The sequence below is a fragment of the Nyctibius grandis genome, chromosome 5 (genome assembly GCF_013368605.1).
Source record: "Nyctibius grandis isolate bNycGra1 chromosome 5, bNycGra1.pri, whole genome shotgun sequence".
Lineage (NCBI taxonomy): Eukaryota > Metazoa > Chordata > Aves > Nyctibiiformes > Nyctibiidae > Nyctibius > Nyctibius grandis.
Window position 1 is genome coordinate 5,399,986 of NC_090662.1, and position 26,405 is coordinate 5,426,390.

Below are 26,405 nucleotides of genomic sequence, written 5' to 3' on the forward strand. Positions count from 1 at the left end.
TCCCGGCCCCGCCGGAAGTGGCCGCCCGCGCCCCGGAAGCACTTCCCGCCCCCTCCCGCCGGTCCTGGCTGCGCGCATGCGTGGTGCGGGCGCGCTGACCTTCAGCGGGGCTGTGGTGGAGGTGCCGCCATGTTCGCCCGTGGGGTCGCCGTCGCGCTTTACCAGCCGCAATGGTAACGGGCGGGGGTCCGGGAGGGGAATGGTCCTGTGGGGACGGGGGGAGATGCGTCCCGGTGGTGCCGGCAAGCGGCGGGGCGGCTGGGGCCGGCCCTGGAGGGGCTGAGGGGGCGACGCTGCCCTCAGCCGTGCGGCCCCCGGGGGTGGCGGGACCGCTGCCCGGCCCAGCCTCTGAGGTGATGTGGGCTCCGGTGTGGCTGGAGGAGCCGTGACCGTGAGGCTGAGGGCGAGCGGCCTCCCGGGGGCACGGCGGTGACCTGGCGGGGACGGAGGCTCCGTCCTGTCAGCCGCGGCTGTGTGGGTGGGGGGCAAGGGGGAGGCGGGAGCTCGTAGGGAGGGAGCGGGGGGGGCTGTGAATGGGCGAGGCGAGAGGAGCGAGAAGGACAGCTTCGTAGGTGACAGGCGGTGCAAGGAGACTCCGCGCTTGTCAGGAAATGGTGTGGCCTCTGCTGCTTCGTTTTAATCGTTTCTGAAAAAGCAGTTAAATTTTTTGTAGTTGTACCCCTCTGGTGCCATGCTGTCTGGCCCTCGTTTTTACATCGTGCCATTATCCAAGGCAGTGGATCATGAAATGATACAGGAGATGAGGGGAAGGGTGGAAGGTACGCATACAAGGCGTGGTTTAGAGTGGTTTGTCCCTACTACCGACGCTTTTTAAGAAACATCAATTCTTAAATTTCCATCCCTCTGAAAGGGACCTCTCCTTGGCACCTGTTGGTTTGCTGGAGAGCTAGTGAACTATCCTAATTTCTCCTGCATTCATTTTCAGGGGCCAAGTCAGGAATATGGCAACTCTAAAAGACAGTAAGTACTGGTTTTGTTTGCTTTTGAGAGAGGGAAATTGTTGCAGGAAAACCATATGTTAAAATATAATTACAGTTAGCCTCTGTTGGATAAACTAATTGTGATACAGCGTAACACTGCTGTATGAGCCTCCAGCACCTCTTGTGTTAAACAAGTGTCTTTCAGAAAGACATTGCTTAAAATGGTTTTAGCACTAATTTAGTCATTTCAGCAAACCAATATGGTTCTACTCAAACATATTTTCAAAGTAACTTTATCATGTGTGCTAAACCAGATTTTTGCTCACCTTTAAGAATGAATTTATTTTCTTTTATGTTTATTTCCCTGTGCATTTATCCAACATTGTGGGGAAAAAGGTTGACTGAATCATTTCACTTTGATAATGCTTCTTTAAGCCATTCCCCATAGGTTCTTGTACAGAGATATAGCCTTGCAATTGCACTTGTCTATAGGACACCCATTTTGTTTTCTTTTTGCATCAGTATTTTTATGAATCTTATTTTGCCACAATCTAAACAGAGGAGGAAGTTTATTCTGTCTCTTTGTAGTATGGAGTCTTTTTCTTTTTCCCCCTCCCCTTGTCATCTAGGAAAAGATGACAATATACCTCAAATGATATATTTGTGAAACATGTAGAAGTGGAAGGAAAGAGAATAGTAAATAGATCTTAGGTTGGGCTGACTATTAATTATATGTTATGCCTGAGGGAAAAAACATACCTATTGTAAAGATGTATTTGTGTTAGCCACATTGCTACTCTTACTGCTTTCTTACTGTAAGTAGTAAGGGCACGTCTTCTGTGAGATTTATTTGTTCATTGTTTGTTTATTTTTTTTTCCTTTGAGGAACTTGGCAAAACATTTTTGGGTGGCAGTTGCTAGCATTTTATTGCTTGTTTTTGATGCCGTTATGCCCAATACAGCCCATGACCTTCAACTATTAACCTTGTAGTTACCAGGCGCTTAAAGTCCATCAAGAACATTCAGAAAATTACAAAGTCCATGAAAATGGTTTCTGCAGCAAAATACGCAAGAGCTGAAAGGGAGCTGAAGCCTGCTAGAGTCTATGGAACAGGAGCACTGGGTGAGAGAAGACTCTTGCACTTGTGTTGTGGGAACAGAAGAGGAAGGCTGTTGTGGGGGTGGTAAAATGTCTAGACTTTTTTAACCTTTTGGTAGTTTTTTTCCAAAAGAATCTGCATCTCTAGGCCAATGTCACCTTGAGTATTCCTGATATGTGGTTTATGAAAAGTGATTTAAGAGTTCTAATGTGAAATTCATTATTATTTCTGATTACCTTTTTAACTTCGTGTGGTTGTTTTTGTTAGTCATTAAAGCACCACAGCTCAGAATTTCTGGCCTGCTTCTGCCTGTTATGGAATTGTGTCCTGTCTCTAGCATCTACAGCTACTGCCAAACCTTCTTGTGGACTCCTGGGCTGCACGTGCTCCTGAGGCACCAGACTTGCACAGTGAACTTTACTAAGTAACGACACTGATTGTGTGATATCTGATGCAGAGATGTGTCTGGCTTTGAGTTGTTTGTCACCTCTGGTCAGATAATGTGCAAACTTGAATGATCGTGAGGGAGATAAAACTCATCTGCCTCTGATTTGGAACCCCTTTAGAAATTACTTCAGTTAGAGTAAGTCAGAAGTATTTTGATATGACCTATTTGCTTCCTGGCACCCTTGAATAACTTATCCATCTTTATTTTTAGCTCTCTACGAGAAAGCAGAAATAAAGGCACCTGAGGACAAGAAGAAGCACCTCCTTATTGGTGTGTCCTCTGACCGAGGTCTGTGTGGTGCTATCCATACGTCTATTGCTAAAGCCTTGAAGAACGAGATTACCAACCTCTCGAACGCAGGGAAAGAAGTTATGGTGGTTGGAGTAGGTGACAAGATCAGAGGCCTACTTCAGAGGTAAAAAGGAGAAGAGTTTGGTTTGCTTTGCTTTGGTGGGGTGGTAGAAATTTCAAGACTGCTTGGAAAGCTGTGTGGCATTCACAGGCAATTGCACTTAGTGAAACTGACAGGTTCAAGTTCCTTTTAAAAAAAAAAAAAAGCCTGCAAATATGGTAAGAGGGCTTTTTGATCATCTGGACACTTATGAAACTGCTGCACAGCATTATTATAGTTTTGGAATAAAAGTCTGAAAGATGGCAAAACTAGCACTGCTACTAGTCTGTGTTTATCATGAAGCTATCATATAATTTAACTGAAAAAAAAAAGGCAAAATTTATCTCCAACCCTAATTGAATAAAATGCTTCATTCTGAACACTAGTAAGTTACTGGGACTCGTTGCCTCTTGGTGCCACATAGTTGTGCTTTAGAGCATTCACTTGTTTTAACACAGATTTGATATTACTGCAGGACACATGGCAAGTACCTCCTGCTGACATTCAGAGAAGTGGGCCGGAGACCTCCGAGCTTTGGAGATGCTTCAGTCATTGCCTCGGAGTTGTTAAACTCTGGGTTTGAATTTGATGAAGGCTCTGTCATCTACAATCGGTTCAGGTAAGATTAAACTGAAACTGCCCTGGAACAATTGGGTAGGAGGCTTCAAACAGCACGTTGGCCCGATGAAGTAATATGAAAACTGACTGTGACTTGTCATGTTTACTTTATTTCTGAAGGAGGGAGTGTATTTTGGTGTGTGTGAAGAGCCATTGGGGCGTTTTTTAATAGCTGTGGTTGGAATTTTCTTTTTACTTGTATAGTGGGTGCTGTTATATTTGCAGTCAGCACGTCATTATATCCATGTGGTATCTGAGATCTCTTCATCAGGATTATTGTGGAACTTTGTGGAACTGGAAGGCCAGAGGCTGTCTATTCTAATTTGATTTCAAACACTCAATTAAGGGTTAGTTGAACTGGAGAGCCTGTTAACACTATTTTTATACAGGTCTGTCATCTCCTACAAGACCGATGAAAAACCGATCTTCTCCCTTGAAACAGTTGCTGGTTCTGGTAAGTAGTGAACTAGAAACCCCCAGTTATGTGAAGTGATAAATAGGGTATTAAAACTTCTTATTATGGTGCATGTATCATAAGTTTACCAGATTGTTTTATCTTGGCAGTCCAAGATGCTGTGGGACAAGGAGGTTAAAAAGAATGGTTGTCCTAATTTTGGTTTGACATTCTCTCTCAAGCAAGAACTAAGCATATGCAAAACTCTGTCAGTGCCAGTGTTTTCAGCACTGAACTGCCTGGGTCTTGAGGGACTTCACACTACTCCATAAAAATAATGCAGAATGTTTCTGCAGCATTGTATGGGAAGAATAAACGTAATACACCAATAATGTATTTGGCCTTGGTCAGAATCTGACTTTCCTAGTATTAAATTGAATTAAAACACACATAAAATACTTAATCTCTCTCCTATTTAAAATTTTGTTATGAAAGTACACGTTGCATGTAGAGAAAATCTGTCTGTACTGCCTTAAGTTGAGAAGCAGGCTAGCCTAGGAGTCTTTCGCATGGCAGCATATTTTTTGCTAGAAGTATTATATCTTGGATTTCTCTGAGTCTGCTCTTTTATATTTTACAGAAAGCTTAAGTATCTATGATGATATTGATGCTGATGTGCTGAGAAACTACCAGGAGTTTACACTAGCAAATATTCTGTACTACTCCCTGAAAGAATCCACCACCAGCGAGCAGAGTGCTAGGATGACAGCTATGGACAATGCTAGCAAAAATGCTTGTAAGTCTACGCAGTGGGCTTCCCAGGACTTCAGTAGCGTAGCATGAAAGTACTGACCTCCTCTTGTGTAATTCTTTGCTTCCAAAATGATAAGAAATGAGCTGGTTTCTCTGTTTAATTCCATTTTGAATCTGTTTTTGAGCCAGTTCAACCAGGATTCTTTTCTGAACGTGTGAACCTTATTTAGTCTCTGGAAAGAGGGGTTGCTGTCAAGTATATGAGAAACAAGACTAGGTAACTGGAAGTGAAATAACATATTCTTTAATAACAATACAAAATACTCAACTAATCTTGTAATGACCGAAAATTCTTTATGTTCTTCTCATGTGGCTGGTCTGAGGATTTGCAAAATTTTTATAAACCTGTACCTACTTGTGAGCTCAGTGTAATTAGTACTGTGCCAGTTTAGAGGTGGGGAAACTTAAACGAGTAAATACTTCACCACTTGTCATGCAACAAGTTGAGAATGCACAAGTATTCCTTGGGAGGCATCCAAACTGAGTGCAGAGTATGCAGTTGGTAGGAGTGGGAGACAGCTAGTAGCTTTTAACGTGGCAAGTTGATAAGGCTTCAGCCCTAAGAAGGTAGTGTTACATAAAGGGTACTGGTGACAGTGAAGCTGATGTGATGTGCAGTTGGGCTACCTGGAACTGTAGGTATGGCTCTCTGCTGACCACCTTATCTTGAGAGAAAGTGGTGAGACCTTCTCTGTTTCAAAAAAAATTTGAAGAAAGAAAAATGTAAAAAAAAATCTGGCTCTGTTTACCAGAACAGCAGTAACTTGGAGGAAATACCAGTGTAGTTATTGACAGTGAAATCTAATTTAAAAGCAAATAGTGCATGGTTGTGTTATGTTAAAATCAGTGATGTCATGCTATGGTATTTACTAGTCTGTCAGCTGTTCTTCAGATGTTTAACTCTGATGTCTCAAGCTAAATTATCAAGTTTTTAGATTGTCTACTAGTAGTGTTATCTGTAGGGGAAAAAAATGAACAGTGCAGTAAGCCTCTTGGTCATTTGCATGGATTTACAAGACTGTTTGGTATTTTGTTCATACAGCTTCTCTTTTATCTGTATTTGAATACTTGTTACATGTTTAAATTCCAACCTTAATGTTTTCTAGCTGAGATGATTGACAAACTGACCTTGACATTCAACCGTACCCGTCAAGCCGTCATTACCAAGGAGCTTATTGAGATCATCTCTGGTGCTGCTGCTCTGTGAGTACTTGTTCAAATGTGAAATCGGAGTTGTTGCAAAGTCATGTAATGCTTGTGCATCCTGCTTCAGTCGGGTCAACGGGGACGGTTAGGGCATGTAGGTCCTAAAACAGAAGGGAGGACAGTCCGTGGCATGACTCCAAGTTTTCAGCTTGTGCAGTTCTACTAACAGGTGTGAAGTTTGGCAGTCTTTTTTTGGCCAAATAAAGTTAAAAAGCTGGTAGAATAGATCTTTAGGCTCAACACGCATCCTTGCCTGAACAGGTGGTGTTTTTCCTCCTTTTTGGCAATAAGTGGATTTCTCCCCTTCTCCCCTCTAGCTGGGCTCCTGCTGCTCTGTCTGCTCAAACAGCCCAGTAGTGTTGGGTGGGGGAGAGCAACGCAGGTGACTGCAGTGCTTCTGGATAAATCAGCTTGTGGTGGTGGTGAGAAGCTGAGAGTTTGAGGGTGGGGTTGGAAGAAGGAGGGAGTTTCCAAAGTCTGTTGATACTGAATGTGCGTTTTACTTTAAGTTCAGTATTTTGCTTATTTCCCTGAGAAGTTTTGCAAAGGTGTGTACTGCAGGTTACAAATGCGTGGGCTTAGACCACAATTTGTAACTGCATGTAGCTAATGTGTATTACATCTAACAGCTAAAAATTTGTGCTATACTCGGATGCAAATACATGTGTTAATATCCTGTGTGTTTACAAAGTGCCTGGAATACATCCCATATAGCAGTTACGTGCTGTATTGTGCTCCTCACAATACATTTGTGGTCATAAGTACGTGCATAGTTTTGCCTGAATTTGCATGATTTGCTTCCTAACCTGCTTGTTCTGTTTTTTCTCGTAATACCATAACCAGGAATTAATCGGAAAAAGCGGTTCAGCCAAACCCAAGAGGTAAAGTTATGAAACAGATACTAGAATGTGTTTTAAAATTAATTGACACAGACAATCTTGAAGTCAAATGAGGAAGTCAGAACTCAGTGTTGTTGATCAGGTAAACTTCTCTTCCCAAAGAAACAGCCCATTGCTAGTTTGAATCTCTCTGAACAAAAAGTTCTTAAGTGTCAGTAATTTTAATCAAAATACGTCCATGATAGCATATGTCCACAATTTGACATCGTTTTCTGTGGTTTTTAAACATCTCTGGGTTAATTTTTTCGTAGCGCCCTGACCTTGTGCAATGACGTAGAAGCGTCTGTATGTAAGACATTGTACCTGAAGAGGTTTCTGTAGCAAAATAAGCATATTCAAGATTTAAAACTTGAAGGCAAAATATACCTGATGGAGAGTTGAAGTACTCAAATTGGAGGAGATAAAAGTTTTAAATAAAAGAATAAATAAAAGGATTTTAATTTGCTTCCATTTTCCTTACAGGTGAAGAAGAGCTCTTCGGAGCACATGGCTTAACCTGCCCGTGTCTGTGTTAACAAGACCGCTCTGTTATTTTGTGAAGAAGTGGTAAAGCTCCAGAAGTCTGTAAATTCTTACAATAAACCACCTACATGAAACAAATGCTCTTTGTTGTCCATGGAGCAAATGCTCTTGGTGTCTAAATATTTAGATAAATATATAAATACCAGCTATTTAGACTTGGTTACTCTTTGAAACATAATTTTTAAAAGCTGTGCTCTACATTTTGTCATGTATCTGGCATGCAAAAACATATAAGCAGGTATTTCTTCATTTGAAGAGTGGAAGAGATTGCCTGTCTTCACCTTGTGTTTGAAAGTCTTGGTTTGTTATGTATGTCGTACTGCGTGCTGGAGGAGGAGACTGTAGAATAACCTCTCTGCATTGTGCAGTTGGAACACTGATCTCCGTCTCATTTGAATATCATATTAGCACTGTTTCTAGATGTTCATATTCTAAAGTGAACTGGCCTGATTACGTGAGTCATTTCAGTGTTTATTTAGAATGCAGCTGTTTATATCATAGAATCACAGAATGGTTTGGGTTGGAAGGGACCTTCAAGACCATCTAGTTCCAGCCCCCCTGCCACAGGCAGGGACACCTTCCACTAGACCAGGTTGCTCAAAGCCCCATCCAACCTGGCCTTGAACACTGCCAGGGAGGGGGCAGCCACAGCTTCTCTGGGCAACCTGGGCCAGTGTCTCACCACCCTCACAGGAAAGAATTTCTTCCTAATACCGAATCTAAATCTCCCCTCTTTCAGTTTACAATTGTTCCCCCTCGTCCTGTCACTCCTTGCCCTTGTAAAAAGTCCCTCTTCTGCTATAAGGTCTCCCCGGAGCCTTCTCTTCTCCAGGCTGAAGAGCCCCAACTCTCTCAGCCTGTCTCCATAGCAGAGGTGCTCCAGCCCTCTGAGCATCTTTGTGGCCTCCTCTGGACTCGTTCCAACATCTCCATGTCCTTCTTACGTTAGGACCCCCAGAGCTGGACACAGTACTCCAGGTGGGGTCTCATGAGAGCGGAGTAAAGGGACAGAATCCCCTTCCTCGACCTGCTGGCCACGCTGCTGATGATGCAGCCCAGGATGCGGTTGGCCACCTGGGCTACCACTGCACATTGCTGGCTCATGGTGAGCTTCTCGTCAACCATCACCCCCAAGTCCTTCTCCTCAGGGCTGCTCTCAATCCATTCTCTGCCCAGCCTGTATTTGTGCTTGGGATTGTCCTGACCCACAGGCAGGACCTTGGTCATATCATGGTCAATGTGTGTATATAAATATATATACATTTGCATGCTATAAAGTACAGTAATATTGCAGTTCTCAGCCCTCGCTGGGCATGATGGAAATGTGAGAAAGGAAAAATGTAAAATCTAGTGTGTAGCAGAAGCGTAAGAAAGAAATAGTGGTCCAGTGTAACCATAGAAGCAGAGAGCTGCCACTCCTGGTGTGGTCAGCAAAAGGAGAGCCTTGAAGGGCTCAGTAATGTCTGTGACGGAAACAGGGTTTGCAGAAGAGAGCAGGAGAGAATGGAAATGGCCTTGAGCTTCAAAGCCATCTGTGAGTGTGACACAGGGACAAGCGTAAGCAGCCACTCACTTCCTCAGGCTGCTGTTGGGTTGAGTCGGACCCAAGTCAGCTAGTCGAGAAACCAGACGAGCGAGGGCCAAGCTTGAGCTCATGTGTTGGCTTAATGAAGTGATGTGTTGGTGCTACCCCGCAGCTTTCGGCGGGCTGCCTTTGTGCACACGAGGGGTACACGTGGGTGGGAAGGGAAGCAGAATCACCACCTGAGGTGGGATTCAGGGAAGCGAGAGGCTGTCTTGGAGCAGATTTGTTACGTATTTAGAAAATGCTTCTAATGACTTCTTTTAAGGAACTACAGTTCTAGTGCTGCTGTTCACACAGGGACGGGTTGGAATAGGGGAATTCAGGGAATACTAAAATGTGGGAAGAAAAACCAGCCACTGGATGTTGCGATAGCGTAGAAGTCCCTGATCTATGCAAGTCCCAGTTCTCATCATCTGGAGCCTGTAATTCTTTAAGCATAATTTTATTTTTATTTAGAACCCCTTTTAAATCACGTTTCGTCTTCTTTCCTTTTCTGCGTAAATAGGAGAAACCGCTTAAAAAGTGCAAGCCTAAAAAGACAGTAGGTTGTCATTGGCTCTGTTAAAGTTGAGAGCTAGCCCCGTTGTTTAAACAACTTCCACTTTTTGAGGTAATCCTGATGATTTATGTTGCCCTCTTCCTCTGTAACTTTATCCTTTCTCTCTGTTCTCTTCCATGTGAAATTATATCCAGCTGGGTACACTGGGGACCCTCCTGCTGTCCCCAACCCATCTGGCTGTTCCTTTCCTTGCCCCCCACACAACACATCCTTTAATTCCTCTCAGATAGGCAAGGAAATCCTTTCTGCAACCTCCAGCCCTCCCCTCTTCCCCCTTTCAAGACAAAGGAGTACCTCACACACAGCCCGGGTCGGGGCGATATACTTAAGAAGTAGCAGGTCCACAGAGGGAAGTTCTTTCCGAGTCCTTGAATCCCATGTTCATAGAATCAGAGAATAGTTTGGGTTGGAAGGGACCTTTAAAGGCCCCCCCTGCAGTGAGCAGGGACATCTTCAACTAGATCAGGTTGCTCAGAGCCCCGTCCAACCTGACTTTGAATGTTTCCTGGGAGGGGGCATCTACCACCTCCCTGGGCAACCTGTTCCAGTGTTTCACCACCCTCATTGTAAAAAATTTCTTCCTTATATCTAGTCTCAATCTACCCTCCTTTAGCTTAAAACGGTTACGCCTTGTCCTGTCGCTACAGGCTCTGCTAAAAAGTTTGTCCCCATCTTTCTTATAAGCCCCCTTTACGTACTGAAAGGCCACAATAAGGTCTCCCCAGAGCCTTGTCTTCTCCAGGCTGAACAACTCAAACTCTCTCAGCCTTTCCTCATAGGAGAAGTGCTCCAGCCTTCTGATTGTTTTCACAGCCCTCCTCTGGACTCCAGCAGGTCCATGTCTTTCCTGGCCTGAGGACCCCACAGCTGAACACAGCACTGCAGGTGGGGTCTCACAGGAGCAGAGGGGCAGAATCCCCTCCCTCACCCTGCTGGCCACGCTGCTTTCGATGCAGCCCAGGATACAGTTGGCCTTCTGGGCTGCAAGTGCACATTGCCGGCTCATGTCCAGCTTTTCATCCACCAGTACCCTCAAGTCCTCCTCAGGGCTGCTCTCAACCCCTTCATCCCCCAGCCTGTATTGATACCAGGGGTTGCCCTGACCCAGGTGCAGGACCTTGTACTTGGCCTTGTTGAATCTCATGAGGTTCACACAGGCCCACTTCTCCAGATTGCCCAGGTCCCTCTGGATGGCATCCTTTCCCTCCGGCATGTCAACCACACCACACAGCTTGGTGTCATCTGCAAACTTGCTGAGGGTGCACTCGATCCCACTGTCTATGTCATTGATGAAGATGATAATTAAACAGCACTTGTGCCAGTACAGACCCCTGAGGGACACCACTCATCACTGATCTCCATCTGGATGTTCAGCCATTGACCACTGTCCTGTGGATGCGACCATCCAACCAATTCCTCATCCACCGAACAGTCCACCCATCAAATCCGTATCTCTCCAATTTAGAGGACAGGATGTTGTGGGGAACCATGTCAAAACTGCATGTTGCCCTTAAGAATACTTGTGAAGTTTCAAAAAGGGGGCCTGGGCATTTGCAGCTTTCTAGAGCACTCAGAAAAATATGTTTCTAAGATGTGATGCCAGTTCAAAGCTGCCCAAAGCTTCTCAACAGCCTGAAGGGAGTGAGCAAAGAACATCTACCTGCCCTGACAAACGATGAGCTGCAGGACTTTGTCACGGGCCCAGCTCCCCTCTCCTCAGGTTGTAGACTTGAGATGTGACTGATAAAAGAGACTGGGCTGTTTGTTGACTAATCAACACGCTACTAATGGTCTAATAAATCAAAGAGCTAATTTGTGAACTAATTAACTTCTAATAATAGACCGCTATTATTTACCATTCTGTCCTTCATGCTCTGATTAGTTACACACAATTACGAGTTACAGTTTTGCACTTGTGGTGTTAGTGGACACACAGCCACCATTCAGTAACAGCTCTCTCACTCCTCATTCTACTTCCCACACAATGCCATAACCATTAGTTTTGTTTCTGGATCCTCCTTTTTGCCACCATAGCTTAATCCTTTCCCTGCTTGTTTCTTTTTTCTTCCCAAATAAACAACTTGCTCATAAACACTTTTCCTTCATTGTTGCCAATTTTGCTACATCTGTTCCCAAAGGTGACGTTTCTACTGCCTAGTCAATCTTGGCCTTACATGGAATTATTTATATACCCGCCTACATACAGGTGACCTTGCAAGGTTCTGCTTCCCCAAAAGAACCCCCCAACTTCCCTTCAATTTGGCTCATACTGGCTCTTAAAAATGGTATTTTTTTTTTTTGGTGGTTCCACCACATGCGAAAAACTGCTGCTGCAGAAGAGATTCACAGAAGTCGTCTTTTTCTTAGCTCTGGAGGAATTACTGAAATTAGAGAGAAATGTAACAAAACAGCCTTTGTTGTTGTTGTTGCAAAGGAGAAACATCCCCTACAAGCTTAAAGCCAACTTTGTTTTAAAGTGTCTTAAATCAGGCTCCTTCCTGTGTCCTTAAGGCTCTTCACTGTCACAGGATTCTCTGCGTTATGCTCAAATGTCCTCTCCCATTTCTCAAATTCCCGTTCCTCACAGCACAGACCTAATCCTGCAACTTCCACCTGAGCACAGGAGATTGCACCAAGACAAACCTGGTGCAGTGTCAGCCATACACGTGACACATATGGCAACACGCGTGGCGAGGCCGTACAGCTCTGGAGTGATGCGGTAGGACCTGACCGCCCAAAGCTGCAATCTCTAAATCAAAAAGTGACCAACTGACAGGATTAGCATGAAGAGGCTTCACCCAAATTAAAGGGCTTCACTGAAAAGATTTAATGGCAAGGTCTTGACAGCAAACATTTGATGTCTGCGGGTACGAATTGCTGGAGGATCATAAAATCATAGAATGGTTTGGGTTGGAAGGGACCTTAAAGATCATCTACTTCCAAGCCCCCTGCCACAGGCAGGGACACCTTCCACTAGACCAGGTTGCTCCAAGCCCCATCCAGCCTGGCCTTAAACACTGCCAGGGAGGGGGCAGCCACAGCTTCGCTGGGCAACTTGTTCCAGTGTCTCACCACCCTCACAGGAAAGAATTTCTTCCTAAAAAGATGCGTTAGGTCCCGCAGTGGAGGGGAATCCCAGCAATGGTGAGGGCCAACACCTGCCTTCTCCATCCAGCTGAGAAGAAAAAAAGAGAAAAATAGTCAAACAAGGCTTCGGATAAACAGTTTTGTCCGAGAATTTTCAGCTTTCTGGTAACATGGGACATTGCTGCCTGTTTAAACGACGCGCGTGGGGACTGCTCCAGCGCCTCACGGGTACGGCCCCCGCTCGGCTGCTTCGGGCCTGCGGAGGAGAAGGGGCGACGGCGGTCCCTGGCCTCTGGGGAAGCCCGGCCCAGGGCCCACCAGCCTCCAGCGCTCCGAAACGCCGCCTGACACCAACTTTTCCTCACACCGCTGTAGGAAACCCCGATTTGGGGGGTGCCTGGGTGACCCGAGCCGCTCCGCGCCTACAGCCGCCCGCCCGCCATAACCCCGCCGCCCCGCCGTCCTGCTGACGGCCGAGCGCTCGATGCGCCGCGCCCCGCTCGATGCGCTCGGCGCTGGAACGGCGCGGCCTGGCGCCAGCGGCGTGGAGGCGCGGCGCCAAGATGGCGGCGGCGGCGGCGGGCAGTGCGTGAGCCTCCCTCGGCCCTCCCGGCCCAGGGCGGGCGGCGGGCCCGGGTGGCACCGCGCCGAGCCGTGCCGGCATGTGCGAGACCTACTCGCGGTGGCTGCTGCGGGTGTCGGTGGCGCAGATTTGCCAAGCGCTGGGTTGGGACTCGGTGCAGGTTTCGGCCTGCGACCTCCTCACCGACGTGCTGCAGCGGTACCTGCAGGGGCTGGGCCGGGGCTGCCACCGCTACTGCGAGCTCTGTGAGTGCGGGCCGGGCCGGGGTGTGGGTGGCAGTGCTGTGGGGAGAGGGGCAGCGGCGAGGGACGGAGTTGTTGCCGTCTGGACACGGTCCTGGGAAGCCGGCTGTGGGTGGCCCTGCTTGAGCAGGGAGCTGGACCAAGTGACCTCTATAAATACGTGCCAGCCTCGGCCGTTCTGTGGAGCAGTGCGGTGGGCTGTGAGGAGGGGAGTCTGTGGGGAGGAAGGCTGCGGGGTAGCACTGCGGGGGCATGGGGAGGGCAGCTGTGGGGTGGGAGGCTGTAGGGCAGCGCTGGGGGCTGGGGAGTGCTTTGCAGGGGGTTGTTATGGAGACGTTGGCTGTGGGGCAGTGTTGTGGTGGCATGGGGAGGTGGCCTGTGGGGCAATTCTGTAGGGAGAGAGCATGGGGAAGGTGAGGGCATAGGGGAGATCAGGTTGTGGGGCAGTGGTGGGGGCTGTGGAGAGGTGGGCTGTGAGGTGCTCCAGCTGGAGGAGGATGAAGGGGAGCTGGGCTGTGGAGCAGTGCAGGGGGCTGAGAGGATGATGAGGGATACCATAGGGCAGTGCTGATGAACAGGGGCCCTGTTGCAAGGGAGAGATGGGCTATGGGTCTGGGGTGTGGGCAAGGGTGAGGAGTTGGGACTGTGGACTTGGGGGAAATAGAGCCCTGAGGCAGAGGGTCTGGAGTGTGGGGAGATGGAGCTGCTCCCCCACTTTCTCTGGCTGCAGGGTAGCAGGGTATGTGTGTACAACTGGGGGAGATGGCACTGTTGGCCCTGCTGCTGGGGCTGTAGTGTGCTGGATTTGGAGATGTCCTGGGAGGGGAGAAGGGGCAGCAAGCCCCCTTGCTGGGTGGGATGTGTGCATGTGAGGATGTGATGCTGCTGCTCTGTTGTCCTGGCTCATCTCTGGGTCAGAGTTTGTGCCCTGGTGGGAATGCTGAGGAGGCTGTGGGGACCCACTCCACATGGGGACGTGTGTGTAGGGTCCAGGATGTGGGCACGAGGGGAACTGCTGAAGCTGTAGGGTGCAAGGTTTGGGCTGGATGTGCGGGGCAGGGAGGTGGGAGGTGTTAACCCCACAGCTGGGTCTGTAGTGCGTGTGTCTGGGGTGTGTGTGAGGAGTAAAAAGCTGGAGCTGCAGTGCATTGGGTCCGAGAGGTGTGCCTTGGGGGACTGAAGTCACCTGCATGGAAACCGTGCAGTTTCCACCTGCATGGGAACGCTGTTGCTGGGGCTGGAACGCTCTGTGTTGGGTGTATGTGTGTAAGGGGGCGGTGGTTTGTGGGGCTGGAGGTGCACGTGTGCAAGGGGAGATGTGGGGCTTTAGTGCTGGCGGGGGATGCACATGTACTGTGCTGTGTGGCGTCAGGGATGTATGTGTATAGGGATGGCGTGGGGCTGTGGTGCCTATGGTCAGGGATGCACATGGGATGGGAATGTGTGTATGGGGGATGTGGGGCTGCAGTGTGTGAAGGCAGGGATATACTGGAGTGGTTTTGGGGGGAGATGGAGCTGTAGTGCACAGTACGTGGGTAGGTGATGGGACTGCATGTGGGAGGTGTGGAGTATGTGTATGGAGAACAGGAGGGATGGGGCTGGGGATAATTTTAGTGCACGTGGCATGAGGTGTGAGTGTCCTCATGTGGATGCAGTGGAAGAGGTTTGGCTGGATACGTGGGGGACTGGAGTTAGCCAATGCGGCCATTGAGGTGGCACGTGCAGAAGGAGCTGGGAGTGATAATGGGGGGCAGGAGGCCCAGTACCTCACTGGATTTGGGGAGAGGCTGTGCTGGGGTGGGAGTGTGGAAAGGGTGAGTTTACACCAAGAGGGAGAACTGGGAGAGGAGAGGTCTGGGAGTCAGTGCGAGGACTGCTGGCTGGGTCACGTAGGAGTATGGAGTATGTGTGGGTGGGATTGGGGAAGGGGCAACAAGCATCACTGCTGGGTCTGGGAGTGTGACAGAGGATGAAGCTGTGTGTCCCTCGGGGTGCATGCTGTGTGTCCCTGCAGAGCCTGCAGTGGGGGTGGATGGCCTGCTGGCACCTGCAGAATGGGGGGTGTGGGAGAGTGGGATGTCCAGTTGCTTACTGAGTCAGTACTGCTGACTGGGGAGATGAGAGGGTGGTAGGGGTCTGCTGGGTGTGGGAATGGCAAGAAGGGGGTGCTGATGTCGTGATGGGTCAGGGAGATGGCAGCATGTGGGGAGAGGGAGGTTGTCAGGGTGGCTGCTGGGTCTGAACACAGGGAGCATTGCAGGGTATGTGGAGCAAGGCTCAGGCTGTCAGTGTGGTTGGAGGGTCGTGGGTCTGTGTGTGCGGGGGCCTTTGCTGCTCTACGTGTGGGGCAGGGAGGGTGTAACATGGTGGAGAGGACAGCAGTGATGTGTGTGCAGAGATGGGGCTGCCAGTGCTGCTGCTGGCTCCCTAAGTATTGGGGGGGAGATGAAGGAGGGGTGCACGGAGTGGAGAGGCTGTGTGGAGCGAGGGTGCCCTGGAGGGGTGGGTATAGGCTGTGTGTGCATGGAGAAACGGGGCTGCTTGTGCCTCCTGTGCCGAGAGGGACACGTCCCCCCTTCCTTTGGCGTGCTGGGGAGCTGTGGGGTTGTGGGCTGCCGCTGCTCCACGTGTCTGTGTGTACTCGTGGAGGGGGGAGTTCTGGAGAGCCCCTGGGGCAGAGGTCAGAGCTGCTGCGGTTGGGTCTGGCAGCGAGGGGGGCATTTAGAGGAAGCAGGGCTTGGAGCTGGGATGGATAATGTGATTGCTCGCCTGAAGTGCTGGGTGAGGAGGAGGTGACTCACTGATGGTGGATTTGGGGCTACCGTAACACCACCAGTTCAGAGAATGTGCTGGGGACTGCGGGAGGCAATGGGAGAGGTGACAGGGACGGCAGCCCTGAAAAACGTGAATGGAAAAGTTTGCCAGCACTTGTGTCCGAGTTGTGGGAGCTGTGCTGATGAGGGTGTCCCAGCCACGGATGAGAGGGGTATCAGAGGCATATTGCTGTCAGCTGGTGGTGGATGCAGCCTCGAGATCAGAGGAACTGTGAAGGCTGGAGATGTTGTCTTCCTCTGCAAGAGCGAATTTGGAGAGTGTATGGAGCGAAGACCTGTAAGTCAGGAGGCGCGGCGTGATCAGCTTGGTCAGGAGAGGAGCAGCCGTGGCCTGAAGGTGCTGCTGCCTGTGGTCATGTCCCTTCTCTGAAGCAGAAGTTCTCACTGCTGCAGCGATCCCCAGTAAAGCAAAGTGATGAGCTGAACGTACCCGCTCCTGCCTCTGCTTCGTGATTTCAGGAATAATTGAGATCGAGTCTGGCACTGCCAGTGTAACTGAGCTTTGGAGGGACTTCATGATATTGCTGCGAACTCTTTGAGTTCTAGGTTGAATGGGTTTCCTCGTACAGGCTTTCTGCAAATTTGAGAGCTATTTGGATGTGAAGCTGTTTATGGTTAGTCTGTGCATGAGACTGTGCAATATTAAACCAGCAGCACCAGGGCAGCTGCTGCACCATTGAAGTCTGTATCTCAATCCAAACAGAAATAATCTGTAAAGAGATTAGAGGGGTCAACATAGAGAGTTTGGGAGAACTGAGTTATGGGGTGAAAAAGGAGCTAACCTAGGCTGGCTCAGAGCTGTCCTTCGATAGGGTTAATACAAATATTGGGGAGATGCTTTTGTAACTGGATCACTGCTTGCACAAGAGATGAGCTGTTGAGCAGTGTTGCCCCCTGAGCTCAGCTGCCTCTGCCACAGGTTTGGCAGCGTTTGAAAGACTGGGAGGAAAAGATGCAGAGATGGTGAAAATACAGCTTTTTCCTTTCGGTGCTTGAGGAATTGGAAGTGCGTAGAACTGAGGTATACCCCTCTTGCTTTGGGTGTGCTTCCTGAAAGTGGGGAAAGGAATTTTTTTTCCCCTCTATGAATGGAGAAGGAAGTATCACAGTCTTTTTTTTTTTTGGTGGAGGAAAAGGGGAATATGCTGTTTTCATGCCAGTGATACGGTATTTTTTGTATTACCTCTCTTAAAACGATTCCTGTATTTCTTTCTTTAAAAGGTTTGTAAAAAGACATCTTAATGCTCAGCTGACATCTCCCTGCTTTTTCAGAATTGTTTCCTTTTGCTCCTAAAATAAGTTGCTGTACAAACCCAGCTCTGGATGAATGAGTTGAATTTTGCCATGGTTTTGCATAAGTAGAATTAATTAAATTCCAATTGTAGCATCTTTATTGTCAGTGTGTTATCGCGGAGTCAAACCAGTGGGGTTTGAGCTAGCAGGGTTGTCAGCTGGAGGGACATAATCTTTGTATTCGCAACTGAATGGATTTACTCTGACATAATTGAGACAGTGTGGTATTGCTCTGAAAAGCATGTCATTGCTGTTCAGTTATTTTCTCAGTTGCAAAAGAAAATGATGGCTTTCCCAGCTGTGTTAGATCTTTGTTCCAGCTGTTACATCCCATTAGGAGAGCCACATTCAAGATTTTCATTACTTTTCTACTGTTGTTTCTTTGCATTTGCTGTAGCTGTAGCTGATGGGAGCTTCTGTGGCTGCAAAGAGAAGGCAAAAGGATTTGCAAAGCGGGCTTGAGATGTGCTTGATGCCGTGAAATGCTTGTGAGTGCTGTGTTGGGGGTGGAGTAGAGAGTCAACTTACAGGGTGGAAAATAAGGGTTTTCCTGTTAAAGTACACCACGTTCTGCTGTTCAAATTTGTGGAAAGCTTCTAAGAGGAAGCCTGTTCAATATGCTGTGCACTTCACACATGTTTCTATCCTAAAATTTAAATAAAATATTTGAAAAACAGTGTTGGAGTATGTAATTAAGGTATTGAACTACAAACCAAACTGACACCGTGTGGTTTCTGAGAGGAGAGTTCTGCATTGTTGTTGTTTGTTTTAAGCAGAGGTGAAAAGGGAAAAGTTCTCTGTTATGTGCCGCTTCGTTTTGCACTCACGTTTCACGTGCTTTGATAGAGGTGGCAGCAGAGGTGGTGCTTTGGGTTAACTGCTCTGGATTTTCTTGTATATGTTGGGTTTTTATATTGGGGAACTGTCCAACGAAGACAGACCAGTATCTACTTCATTTTTGCGATGAATTTAGCTAATGCAGCTTGGCAGTGGGATGGTGAGGTATGGACACGCAGAATACATCGTGTTTTGCCTCTTCACTTCGCACATCCAGTAAGAGAGTTCAGTTTCCAGAGTGTTCAGTTTGTGTGGGTGGTATTAGCAATTGGAGGGACAAGGAAGGGAGTTGGGGCTGATGCCCCCAAAAGCCTGATTTTTTCTATTGCATTACTTTAAAAAACAACCAATTAGAAGCTTCTTAACTTTAATCACTGAGGGCCCCCAGGCATAATTCAGCAGTAGTGTAAAGCAGTGCAACATAATGGAACTAATTTTACTCCTAGTTTTTAACAGGACAAATTTAGATTATCTACTGCTAAAACTAGAAGTGTAATAAACTAGATAATTAAATTTGAGGTGCGTTGGATCCAGAAGTACTTTTCATTAACTTTTCAGTGTTGAGCATATGCTTGGATGTGCTGTGATTTTTTTTTTTTTTTTTCTTGGTTTTTGTTTCATATTTTGTGACTACTTTTTAATGTATATTTTTATGTAAACGTAGAATATCTCAAGTTGGAAGGGTCCCGTAAGGATCATAGAATCCAACCCCTGCTCCTTGCAGGATTACCTAAAACTAATTTTATATAAATACATAATATTAAATATAAATAATAATAAATACTATATTTAAATTGACATTAATAATGCAACTGCGTTTATATTCAAAAGGCAGGTTCTGATCTGGTGAGCACAACATTGTAACTGAAAGGAAAAATGACAGATCTTGCAAGATGTTTTGCCAAGAGAGAGCAGAGCTGGCTCAAAACCTGCTCCAGTGCCACTGCACAGTCTCCTGTAAAGGAAAATTTAACTTCATTATAGCAAATCTCTGCTTTGGAGAATGCAAACAGCAGACCAATATTTTCATTGGGAATTACCACAGTGGAGAGAATTGACCTGGCATCAACCAAATTTTTATTTATTTCTAATTAAATGTCAAATTTACCTCATACGTTTTTTCTGGGTTTTTTTTTTTTCCTTCACTCTTACCAATATATAATAATAACCTCTATCAAAGTGTTAGATTTTGGTGATCAGTTCAAATGAGCTGATTCCCTGTACTGATGTTGAATGACTGTTGTAACAAACATCTGTCTAGGACCCATAACATTTGTTATAAGAAATGTACCTCTTTATGTCCTGATAACCTTAAATGTTGATATTTTTAAGCTAATTAACTTCTTGCTGGCTACCAGTAAAGAAGGTCAACTTGGTTTTTTTGCTTGGCATTTATAAGGTTACCGGGAAAAGGAGCAGACTGAGCAGCAATAGCAAGAAGATGCTTTTGCCTGTCTGGTAACTACATTAATAGGCCCCTTTTTCCCCACTTAAATAAGTCATATATACCTATTAAATAATCTTTTGTGCATGCTTCTGACTGTTCTTGTGGGTGCTGGATGGAAGCGATGTGTTGTCTGCTTGGAAGAGTTGTCCCGGAGTAACTATTTGTCCTGGTTTGGCCCAAACCAGGCCAATTAGTCTTAGAGAAACCAAGGTCACTGCTAAATTCCTCACTGCTTACGAGTGAAGAGCCGAAGGGGGGTCGCAGCTGCAGGGGGGAGCAGACAGGGCAGGTGACCCAAGATTGACCAACGAGGTATTCCATCCCACACACATCATTCTCACTTTCCTATTTATCACTAACCCACTGCCTCCTGGAGGTGGGGCCCAGGAGGGAGGGGCCCTCCTGTCTCCCACTGATTGGTACCAGCTTTGCCAATTTTCCAGTTAAAAGCCTGCAGGTGTGATGGCAGGGGAGCTACTGCATTTTCCCCTCTGCCTGTGCTGGGGGGAGGTACTGCATTTTCCCCTCTGCCCATGCTGGGGGGAGCAACTCTGCCTGTCTTGGTTTTGTATATATTTGTATATATTTGATTATTTCTATTACTATTGTTATTATACTTTTTTTTCATTATTATAGCTTATTAAAACTGTTTTAACTTTCCAACCCATAAGTCTCTCTCCCTTTTCCCTTTCCCTTGGCGGGGGGAAGAGGGTTAACAGAGAGCATCTGCCACCTGGTTAATAGCTGGCCCAGCTTTAAACTGTGACACTATTCAGCGTAGATACATGGGTATTTAATGCGTGACAGGGTTGTGTGATGTGCTGGAGCACAAGGAATCTGTTACAGAGCCTGTAATAAAAATACCAAGGAGCTATACCTAATAATTTGCTGATTAAAATAAAATTTTTTAAAAATCTCTTTTATAGTTGAGCTATTTGTAGTAGACAGTACGTGTTGCATGGGTAGCGACTCATTAATTTTTCTCAATGTATTTATTATAGAGCTGCAGTTGCTCCCTTTAGAAAACCCGGCATAAAACTAAAAGCTTTTCTATTCTGGACTGACTCACTTGTTAAATTTTCACTGCTTCATATGAATTTTGGGCCAGGAAGGAGGAAGTGATGGGGATGAGTTTAACAAAAGTTAATCAGCTGTTCCTGAGACTGAATTTTAAGGAAAGCAAGATAGTTTTTCCCTGACCGCCACCCACCCCCTCGCAGTTTCTTTGGATGACATGAGCATTGGAGAGCTTGTTTGCTGGAGGAATTCTTGTGACTTTTGCAAAAATAACTATGTTTTAGTAGCTTTTAAAAATTCCTGTTCCCCACAAACTGAAAGTGAGCTTTTATTGCTTGAAGGGGAGTTAGTGCACTGCCCTCGTTCTGTTTGATTTGTTTTAAACAGGTTTATCTGCAGGTGACGCTGAGCAGCGGGGTTGAGAGCTGGGTGACTTCCCACCCAAATACTGGGCTCTGTGTGGGTTCTGTTTGCCCGTAGTTTTGCTGCTGTACATTTAGGGATCCATTTCTGTGTGCAGATTCCTCCTCACCCAGCGTTCCTTCTCATGCATAGGGAAGCTGAGAGTCTCGTAACTGTGTGGCCATTCCCACAGGTTTCTGGTGAGCTGTTTTGAGACCGAATGGTCTCAATTTAGCTCTGCTGTTCGCCGCAGCAATATACTGGTTTCAGAGAACAGTTCCCATTCAGGGAGATAGAACAGCTTAAAAGCTCGTGAGAAAGATATTTTCTTAGTTCACTGTTGGCGGGGTAAGGAGGAGAGTTGTAACTTGCTGGATGAACCATTCCCACCTCCTTCCATCTCTTTCCAATCCTGGACAAACAGATATTACTTGAAGCGTCGTGGTGTAGGGAACAGCAAGAGCCTGGAAACCAAAAGCTCCAAAGCTGGTTGTGATCTGGCACTGACTCGCTGTGTGACATTGGATTAATTACTTCACTGGGAGACTTCAGCATCTGAATTTTTAAACTGAGGATAGCATAAATATCTGAAGAATATTGGAACAAGTTCAGTATACACAGATTAAACTTTTTTTTTTGGCATCGTTTACTTACAGAAAAAAGCCTAAGACTAAATGAAAGACCAGGAGAGAGCGTGTTACGTGTTTGTCAGCATTCTTTTTCATGTGTCTGACTTCTGCTATTTTAGTGAATTTTTATTAAACCAGAGAGAGAAGAGGAATGCTAAACTGTTCAACTAAAAGTATAAAGGCACAAGCCTTTATTTGATGAATCACCTGAAATTACATTTGATGCATTTTTGTGCTGTGTATATTTCCAGTTGATAAGTGTTTTGATTTAAATACAGATATGAATACAGACCTGAAACCTTTTTTGTACGCTCTTACTACTGAGAACACTCTGTCTTGAAAATAAATCCTTTTGTCCTGTGACAGTTGCAGGTTTAAAAATTTTTTTTAGCTTTTAATCAATCTTATGACTTGGCATTGTCTCTTTGGAGGCAAATGTCAAAGGGAAAATTTAATCTTCAGGGTTTTTTTTGTCACCTTTTGAACCTGCTTTCTAACACACATAGTTGTTTTTTTATATGGTTGCTTAAATATTTCCGTGCTTCAATTACACGTAGTAGTTGATCCTCTGCCACGTGTTCTTAATAAGCACGTGTAGGAGGAAGCTCTTTTTAGCATTTATCACTTGCTAATCATGTTGGTACACTTTTTGGGACATTAAAAAGATCACGTGCAGATCCAGGGAAAGACCTTTTCCTATCGCAGTGATAAACTGGACCGAACTTTCACCCTGAGTACCTAATGGTGCTGGTGTCAGAGGCACACGCTGAGCAAGGTGCTTGAAACACCTGCACGGAGCCCCAGTAACGGGGTAGGTGTTGTGGTGTATCTTGCAGTCCTGTGCACGAGCTTGTCCAGCTGGGAAACCTATTGCAGTATTTCCCCTGCCTGTGCTCTTGGTTCTTCTTCCAAGGGAAACTGGACACCAGCACAGTGTATGTCTGTACATTTTCCAGGTCTAGGCAATGCCCACCGGGGAATGAGTGCTGTGATGCCCACCGTGAATCCCCCCGTCCTGCAAACAGCACAGCCAGTGATTTCAGGAGCGTCCGGGGAATAACTGTGCTCTACTTCTGGGCTTGTTAAGTTTTCCCCAAGTTTTTCTTTTCTGACTGGCTGTCCAACTTGTGCTTGTTCAGACTTGACACCTTAGAAAATGGTTCAGTAAGTTCAAAAGTATCTTCGTAGTCTGAAGAGCAACTAAAAGCGATGACACAAAATTTCTTAGCTGTGTCAATTGTCTAAATGTAATTTTTTAAGGATAAAACCATCTGCCTAATAACTACAGAGATCTCATAACTACTCCAGAGCAGTGATATCCTCCTTTAATTATGTTTATATAAGTCTCCGCATTTCTCTGTCCCTGGAGTCTGCAGGGGAAATGGGTATTGCACTTGTGCTGGGTATTATACAAACAAAATCCGAGATGGTTCTTGCCGTACGGAGTTCACGTTCTAAATACAGACGGACAAAAGAGGCGATAACTTGGTTTGATCTCCCTTTTAGCTGTGGAGAGAATTAAAACACAAGCGACTTGCTCAGAGTCACACAAGAGGCCAGTGTTACAGAGCTGAGAATCAAAACCATAATCTGAGTATTACCCTTATCTTCACCGCAGGACTAAGAAGAGAAATTCTAGAACAAAATTCTTATTTGCTAAATGTACCTACAGGCATAAGTTGGCTGGGGGTTTGAATTCATCCAGTGATGTGAGAACCAGCCTGCTCGACTGCTTCAGGTTTAAGATAAACCAAGAAGAGATTAGGTTAAAGGACAAACAAAAGAGCATTCCCCCCGTTCTCCGAAGCTGGGGCTTCACAATAGCGATTGTGTGCCTTCAGTAAGCACGGGCTGGTTTTCCATAATTACTTTCTAAAGTAAATCACAGCTTATCATCATGTAGGGATGTAATATCTTCATAAGCCAACTATACACAATTTTCATAATTCAGTATAATTTTATTGAATTAAAAAAAAAAACATGTTTGGGGTTTAAGGCATCTTTTTTTGTGTTATTGTTATTACGAAAAGTTAGGATGAGACTCAAAGTGGTGCCTTGGCTACCAAAGCCAGGTGCCCAGTTCTCCCTCCAGAGGCCTTCAGAGGGATTTCCCTCTGTCAGGTCAGGGAAACTGAGGCACTTGGAGGACTTCTGTGCTGTATAGTTTAAATCTTTGAGCCAAATTACATGTGTAGAACAAACTGCATCCTCTCTTGGACTGTTTTCTTGGAGATCCTATTAAATAAAGATCCTGACTGCACAGCCAGTAAGATTTCACTATGCTTTTCATAAAAAATATGATTTTTGCTGTAGAGTCAAACTTAAATTGCACCCCAGGAAATCAGCCCCTGAAGTTCAGTATAAAATATTCTGTCCTCATCAGACCGCTACTTAATATTCCTGTGTTTCATCCGGGAGGTATATCTAACCGGTAGGTAAAGTGACTCATAGTTTTATGCAGCCTGTAGATTTCATCTGGTGGAAAGATACTATGTGAAATATTTGTGTTATCAAGAGATACACGAGATACCTTTGTTTTTTTGCTACCCATAAACTACAGTCAGTTCAGCAAAATGAAATTGTTCCTTTTCTAGATTGAAAAATAATGTTTGGTCTGTTACATACGGGTAAAGGGGCACTTTCTGCATATTAAGGGCTTGTTTCGTTCATTTGAGTTGACATTATGAAATTGAAAACTATTTGAAGTGGTGTTGCACGGCGTTAGTTGACTGTTGCCAGGTAAAGCTGCCTGTTGCTGCTCCCTCGGTGTCGCTTGATTTGCTTCTTGAGGTGCAGTTCTTTAATGGTATGAATTGAAACAACGTGCTATGGATCAAAACAAAACACTTTTAAATCAAAGTGTGTTCTTAGCCTGAAACATGTATAGCCCCATGAACGGTGGACCTGGCAGAACTGTGGGACAGTGATCTCCGTTACTGGTGGTGAGCCGTGGCACAGTGTAATCTCTAAGCGTAGATCTGCGGGTCAATTTTTTTTTAAACTTGATTTTTGCAAAAATGTTATTCTATTGTTGTTTTTTTTTTTTGTTACAGATGGCCGCACAGATCCAATTTTGGATGATGTAGGTGATGCCTTCAAGCTTATGGGGGTTAACCTGCATGAGCTAGAAGATTATATACACAATATTGAACCTGTCACTTTCGCACATCAAATCCCTTCGTTCCCTGTCAGCAAGAACAATGTCCTGCAGTTTCCCCAGCCGGGAAGTAAGGATGCAGAAGAAAGGAAGGAGTACATCCCTGATTACATGCCACCTATTGTCTCCTCTCAAGAAGGTGTGAAATTAATCCTTTGCTTTAAGTTTTGGTCCCTCTGTGTTTGCATGTTTGTTTGCATCCTTGAGCAGTTTGAGCTGTGCTGTCCCATAGCAGTCGCTCAGAAAGGACCCAGTGGGTGTTACACAAGCATGGTTTCAAAACAGGTAGTAGTGCTGTGGCAAGTTTATTTTTCACTCTTTTACTTTATTCTAAGGTTGACTGGTATCAAAAAAAATCGTGTTAATGCGTGTTTCTATAATGCATTTAAATTTTAAGTTTTCGGGTAACAATAGCAATGAATGCTTTACGTGACCTTTTATTTGTTAGCCTCCCTCTTGTATATGCTGCAAGAGCTTACATAATTTGGAAAAGGTAGAAGAAGGAAGGCTGTCAAGACTGGCACAGCATTCCCAGCTCCTGAGAGCTGTTCCTTCTTCCTTTGAACAAAATTAACAACAAAAAAAACCCAAACCCTCTTCCAATTAAAATGAAGTCAGATTTAAAATAAGGAAGTAAGATTCATTTAGAGGCACGGTGCTTGCTTTTAATTCTCTTTGCTAATGTTGATTAGGGTTTCATCACCACTGTTCCGACTGCTCTCCTTCCCTTTCTTGTGTAGAAGTCCCACGGCGGCAGGGCTTGGGGATCACTGTAACAGTGAAACCAGGTATACAAATGCTACGAGCTGCAGTTAGCCTGAGAATTTTAACAGTGGCAGTGGAAAAAGCAAAATTGTTTTTTTTCTATTTTTCAGCTGCATGAGACTTGATTGCTAACAAGATAAACCTTTAAGAAACGCAACCTAATCTAACTTTCCCTTAGAATAGTGAACATCAGACAGCTATACTTTGTGGGGAAATAAATGTGTGTAAGCTTGTGGACCAGGTACAAAAATCCCAGACAGAAGAACTTTATTTTCCAAAAGACAAACAGGTCCAATCCTCACATGATACTTATTTAATTTATAATTTCTGTGGGGACAGAATGGATATCATCCTCTATTATGCATGTTGTTCTTTTTTAAGAACTAAGGTCTGAAAGTCTGAACATTGAAATATGTGTAAAAATTCTGCACAGCGTAGAGATGAACATGACCAAAATCACTTGATAGAGTGAACGAAATCCATTCCTGTGCTGGTACAAATGTCACGTGGGGCAGTTTTTCAGTGATTTAGTATGCTGTAGTAGGTGTAGGTTCATTCTTTCATACATCATGTTCAGCTAGATAGATGCAGTTACTATGTGCTCCAGTTAGACTAAGTGAAATTACAGTCAGGAAC

At 45.6% G+C, this 26,405-nt stretch overlaps 2 protein-coding genes across 3 annotated transcripts in view; both read left to right on the top strand.

Annotated features, from left to right (window-relative positions):
• Window positions 1-67: 67 nt before the first annotated feature.
• ATP5F1C (ATP synthase F1 subunit gamma) lies at window positions 68-7,410 on the top strand. 2 transcript variants are annotated; one of them, XM_068401003.1, is made up of 9 exons: window positions 68-173; window positions 947-981; window positions 1,933-2,064; window positions 2,700-2,904; window positions 3,356-3,499; window positions 3,888-3,952; window positions 4,533-4,688; window positions 5,812-5,908; window positions 7,273-7,410. In XM_068401003.1, the coding sequence occupies exons 1-9, from the start codon at window positions 130-132 to the stop codon at window positions 7,274-7,276; spliced, it is 882 nt and encodes a 293-aa protein (XP_068257104.1). In that variant the 5' UTR covers window positions 68-129; the 3' UTR covers window positions 7,277-7,410. The 2 variants fall into 2 exon arrangements, with proteins under 2 accessions (XP_068257104.1, XP_068257105.1); XM_068401004.1 differs by lacking the exon at window positions 7,273-7,410 and having other exon boundaries at window positions 5,812-5,912.
• A 5,721-nt stretch (window positions 7,411-13,131) lies between these two features.
• Window positions 13,132-26,405, top strand: part of TAF3 (TATA-box binding protein associated factor 3) — a 124,987-nt gene continuing 111,713 nt past the window's right edge. The window contains exons 1-2 of the mRNA XM_068402196.1: window positions 13,132-13,391; window positions 24,901-25,143. Of these exons, the coding sequence (XP_068258297.1) occupies window positions 13,226-13,391; window positions 24,901-25,143 (409 nt within the window). The 5' untranslated portion in view covers window positions 13,132-13,225. The remainder of the gene's footprint in view (window positions 13,392-24,900; window positions 25,144-26,405) is intronic.

Bases quoted from the DNA above. Each gene is read 5' to 3' on its own strand.
- ATP5F1C (XM_068401003.1), top strand. From the start codon at position 130: ATGTTCGCCCGTGGGGTCGCCGTCGCGCTTTACCAGCCGCAATG. The intron at 982-1,932 runs GTAAGTACTGGT...TTAACCTTGTAG, and splicing joins TATGGCAACTCTAAAAGACA to TTACCAGGCGCTTAAAGTCC. The intron at 2,905-3,355 runs GTAAAAAGGAGA...ATATTACTGCAG, and splicing joins ATCAGAGGCCTACTTCAGAG to GACACATGGCAAGTACCTCC.